We start from the raw sequence: 4,614 nt of genomic DNA on the forward strand, positions 1-4,614 counted from the left end.
TGAGACACTAGACTACTTGAGCTGCACCTTCCTCAAGTAGTCTTGTCCCATGGTAGAGAACCTCTAGTCTTGACCCTTCACCTTCAATATAACATCCTCACGCTTCATCACCACAAAAAGGTCGGTTGTCCTCTGTGATTTATTATGCATCAGTTTATGGTATTCAAGAGTGAAGTAATATTACGGATAATACAAAGCCACAAAAGAGTTCAGGAGTACGAGATAATATAAGTAAGAAATCCATGGTCTCTCTAGACACAACACACACACACACACACACACACACACACACACACACACACACACATATTACCAAATAGCCACAATATGCATTCATAATAGCAACACGATGAATATTCAACCATGATGATTAATCAAGCATGGTCGTCTGGTTAAGTGCAATAGTTGGAGCTGCAGAATGAATTAATCCTTTTCAATGTTTAAAATAGCGGGCTATTGAAAAAAAACGGCAACTTTTTCCCAGAAGCTATGCAGCTATAGCGGCGCTATGCCAGATAGCGTTTTTATAAAAAAAAAACATGAAAAACACCAGCAATTGATAAAAAAACATAGCAAATATGAAATTCGATGAACACAAATATGTTTCTAAGGTTGCACAATTCTAGGTAACATTACCAAATACCAAATGACATTACAACATGATTCATGAAAGTTTAACCGTCCAAAATACCAAATTAGTAGCAAATGATAACTAATAAGTAGAAAATCGTCATAGCATTTAGCGGCGCTATAGCAGCAAATAGCGGCGCTATAGCGGCAAATAGCGGCGAAAGTCGTCGTAGTGTTAAAAAGACCAATAGCTTAGCGGCAGGCTTCTCCCACCGCTATAGCGCGGCTATTGCCTTGGCCACCAAAGCAGTCAGAGATGGGCCACTCTCCAAAATAACGCCTATGTTGCCAAAGAAGACCCTGTGCTTCTCCACTTTTGATGGGGTCATTTCAACCTTGAACAGTGCTTCCATCATCCCCCCTTCTCTCAATATAGTTGCATAGCGAGGACAAAATTTCACGATAGATATCACCATCTCAACTATGACCCTTCTCATTCTCGGGTATTCAGGATTTGGTTTTCTGTTGGAATTGAGTGTGCCAACCAGCTTCTGAACAAGCTCTGATCGGTTGGTTCGTAACTGTAGCTGATCATGGATAAATGATTCTGGGATCATGTCACAGATTTGTGATACGAGGCCGATCAGGACCTCCAGGTGTTTTCCCTCCGCAGACATTATATTTTCCATCACCTGCATGAATGGTGGTGTGATAAAAATTTTAGGTAATGACATCTGTTTCAAAATTAATTAATTAAATGGCCAAACAATACGAAACCAAATATATGACAAACCACCACAATTCACGTTAAGTTTTTTTTAACCCACTAAATTCCAGTGATAAGAAGTTCTTCTATACCCATATACTTCAAATTTTAAGCAAGAAACTTCATTGACAATAACAATAATGAACACGCCGAAATTGTTAACAATTTCTCTTAGTAGCGATAGAGAGACTCACCATTGGGAAGGCAGATGACAGGTGGTTGCTTACATCTTGATGGCGCAGTTTATCTTTGGCATGCGCACAAATATTCTGCAGTAGACTTGCGGCAACATATATGTACTCATCTTCACACAACATGTTCTTGAGATCCTTGATAATTTCACATCCTGTTACTTCCAAGATAACCAAGCAATTTGCAGGGCTCTCTGTTGTAAGGTTTGCAAGTGCTTCCCCTGCAGCCATTCGCAGGGACTGATCATTGTAAGCATTGGTTGATCCATCCTTCCCAATAAATACATGCATGAGTTTCCAAACAATCATCTTGCAGCACCCAATCTCTTTCCTTGCGTCCTCATCCAAGGCAAGCTTGGTTAAGATATCAATCATCAGTTTCATCAGCTCAGGGCTGCTGCGGCTGTCCTCTAACACACATTCGAGGTTGTTCAGTAAAAAGAAGTTTTTGCACAGCTCTTGCCGAAGTGTTACCCCAATGTTCTCTCCGGTGCTTGCAAGCCTGCTGACAAAATTCAGCGATGCACATATCACCAAACACTGCTGCTCATTGTTGCTACTTTCGTTGTCGTCTCTGTAACTTATGAGCCCTATAATTTTGGAAATGAGGTATGACGCATTGGCAATTTCTGCACAATTGTTGATATCATGAGCTAGCTTCTCCAGAATTACCATGCCCAGTATGGGGAGTGACTCCTGATCAGCCAAGGGCAGCTTCTCCACAATGAACCACTTGTCTTTCATCCTCTGCCAAGACTGACATACCCAAATGCACCCTCCATTACTGTCTTGTGCATGCCCTAGTTCTTCATCGTCTGTAGGTTGGCTACCTGCTGCATTTCCTCCATTACCAGAAGTTGTTTGCCCTGAAGTTTCTTCATCATCAAGGAGCGAACACACCACCTTCAGCGTGCCCGGAATATCAGCAACTGTAACGTTGTCAGCGAGGTTGGCGATAATCCTTGCGGACGTTAGCCGGATATCTCTGTGTCTTTCATCTGCCCAGCCGAGCATGGCAATCAACGTGGAAAGTGTTTTATTGGATCTGATGATTTTTGACCTCATCTCTTCAATGGAATCGGTTCCCCAGCTTTCATGAAGGAGGTTGCCAAGAAGGAGAACACCAGCTAGCTGTGTTTCGATTGAACTGGAGCATAGGGACTCTTCGGCGAAGCTAGCAAGGCTCACCGTTTTTCTTGCAGCAAACAAGCCAGTTTCCATGCATGTGGAGTAGGCAGACTCGTAGTATAGATCGATGGCTTTGGCTCCCCGCTGACCTCTGAGTTTTGACTGACGGACAAGCATTCTTCGTGGGAAGAAGGAGAAGAGCCCGAGGATGCTTGCTGTGATGTAGAAACAACCTTGGCATATTGCCAGCACATAGAAGACTTCGATCGCTGGCACCAAGTTTGATGCTGGCTGGGGATAATCATACTGCAGGTTGTGAATCCGCGAAGACGAGAGCATGACCTGAAGGACAGCGGCCGGGATCTGCAAATTCTCAATCAGTAGCACAGCTACCACAGATACAATGGATGCAGCGAGAGACAGTTGTACACCCCAAACATTATCAAGCAGCATAGACATACCTACAGTCAAATACCAAAGGAACAACATGTGTAGGGTCACGTCGATCCAGCGGCCAATAACCAGACTACAATTTTCTGTTGTCGGAGTCTGTAGGCTGCCAAGTGATAGTACCATTGTTGCCAATGATATGATGAAACTATTGGGGTCTACTACTTGATGATCGCCAACTTCAAATGCTTTCGGCCACACAAGCAGCATCGAACCAAAAACCAGGCTGATGGCTGAAACCAGTTTGGCCAAAGATAGTAGACTGCGTCCCAAAGAAATACTTGTTAGGTGGGCAATTATTCGGGGCCTTGAAATAAGAAGCAACGCTGCCACCACCATTGTTAGTAGCTCTGTTGACGCGGAGGCAAGCTCAAATTCGGGCGTAGAATACTTCTCGTAATCTGTCCTTGCTCTGAATGGCATAATAAGCATGGGAACTTCGAGATCATCCATAGCCCGACTTAACTTGAGAGCATACACAATTATATAAGCAATCAGAACAGCCCACAGCAGCAATAGTCGTCGGCACCGCTGGGACCGGCTAGTCTGCTGAGAAGCACCTCGGAGCTGCATCTTGCTCATAACGATTAGCAACGCCACCTGTAGAATACCATCGAACATAGGTCCAACAACAGGTAACCAGATAACGAGGTCGATCCACAAACCCATGATCAGCACAACTTCATTCCCTTCTTGTGGCCGCCTTAACATGCGAATGGAAGACACGTTAGTCCATCTTAGTGCCCTTGTCGTCCCGAACAACCACTGGTTGTCCGACTTGTAGTTGCGGCTAAAAATCCTGACAAGTGCAAAGCGAAAGTTCAGACAAAGTCACAAACAAACAGACACACATGAAAAAACCTCTTTTGTATGTACAAACTCCTCATCTGTGTGCTGGTTGTTAAATCTCATCCGAACCGGTTTCTGAGGTGGCAGTATGGAAGCGAGGTAGGGATGTGACTATCTGGGCCAGCCACCAACTAGTAAATCTGTGGTCACTCGTTTGGTTCTGATGGCTTAGCACTATCAGGGACTCAAGTTTTGTACTAGTTAGGGAAGGTGGCCTACTTCTAATCGGGTGAGATGGATTGCATTCCTGAGTCCAAGCGCTCGAGTCTGTCGTAGGTGTTACAAACAAGAGCCAGAGAGTTTGGAAATTTTGAAGGTTATGTGGGTTATGAAGGCTTCGAAGGAGGCTAAGGTGCCGAAGAAGAAGAAATGTAGCCCTTGTTGCCCCTTATATAGCCGAGGGGGTCCTACAGGTCAGCTAGTCTTCATAAGGGCCCCTCAAGTTGGCACCATCGCGTTCCGCTTTCATTATTGGCATCATCCTTTTGCAGTTGTGATTTTGTGAAGGAGGTCATGGGAGCAGGCGTCTGCAGGCGGGCGGCGGCCGTGCACCTATCGAAGTTGGTAGAACAGGTCATGTGCCACAACGGTTGGTGTGGCCCATCCTGTCTTCCTATTGTGTACTAGGTTGCCACAGAGCCAAGCATGACGTGCTCCTAT

General features: G+C 44.8%; 1 protein-coding gene across 1 annotated transcript; it reads right to left on the bottom strand.

Moving 5' to 3' along the window:
* Positions 1-296: 296 nt before the first annotated feature.
* Positions 297-3,816, bottom strand: LOC136498901 (uncharacterized). The gene is made up of 3 exons (XM_066494607.1): positions 1,531-3,816; positions 862-1,262; positions 297-434 (listed from the first exon to the last, which is right to left on the bottom strand). The coding sequence occupies exons 1-3, from the start codon at positions 3,814-3,816 to the stop codon at positions 371-373; spliced, it is 2,751 nt and encodes a 916-aa protein (XP_066350704.1). The 3' UTR covers positions 297-370.
* Positions 3,817-4,614: the final 798 nt, after the last annotated feature.

Source organism: Miscanthus floridulus, chromosome 13, assembly GCF_019320115.1.
Source record: "Miscanthus floridulus cultivar M001 chromosome 13, ASM1932011v1, whole genome shotgun sequence".
Classification (NCBI taxonomy): domain Eukaryota; kingdom Viridiplantae; phylum Streptophyta; class Magnoliopsida; order Poales; family Poaceae; genus Miscanthus; species Miscanthus floridulus.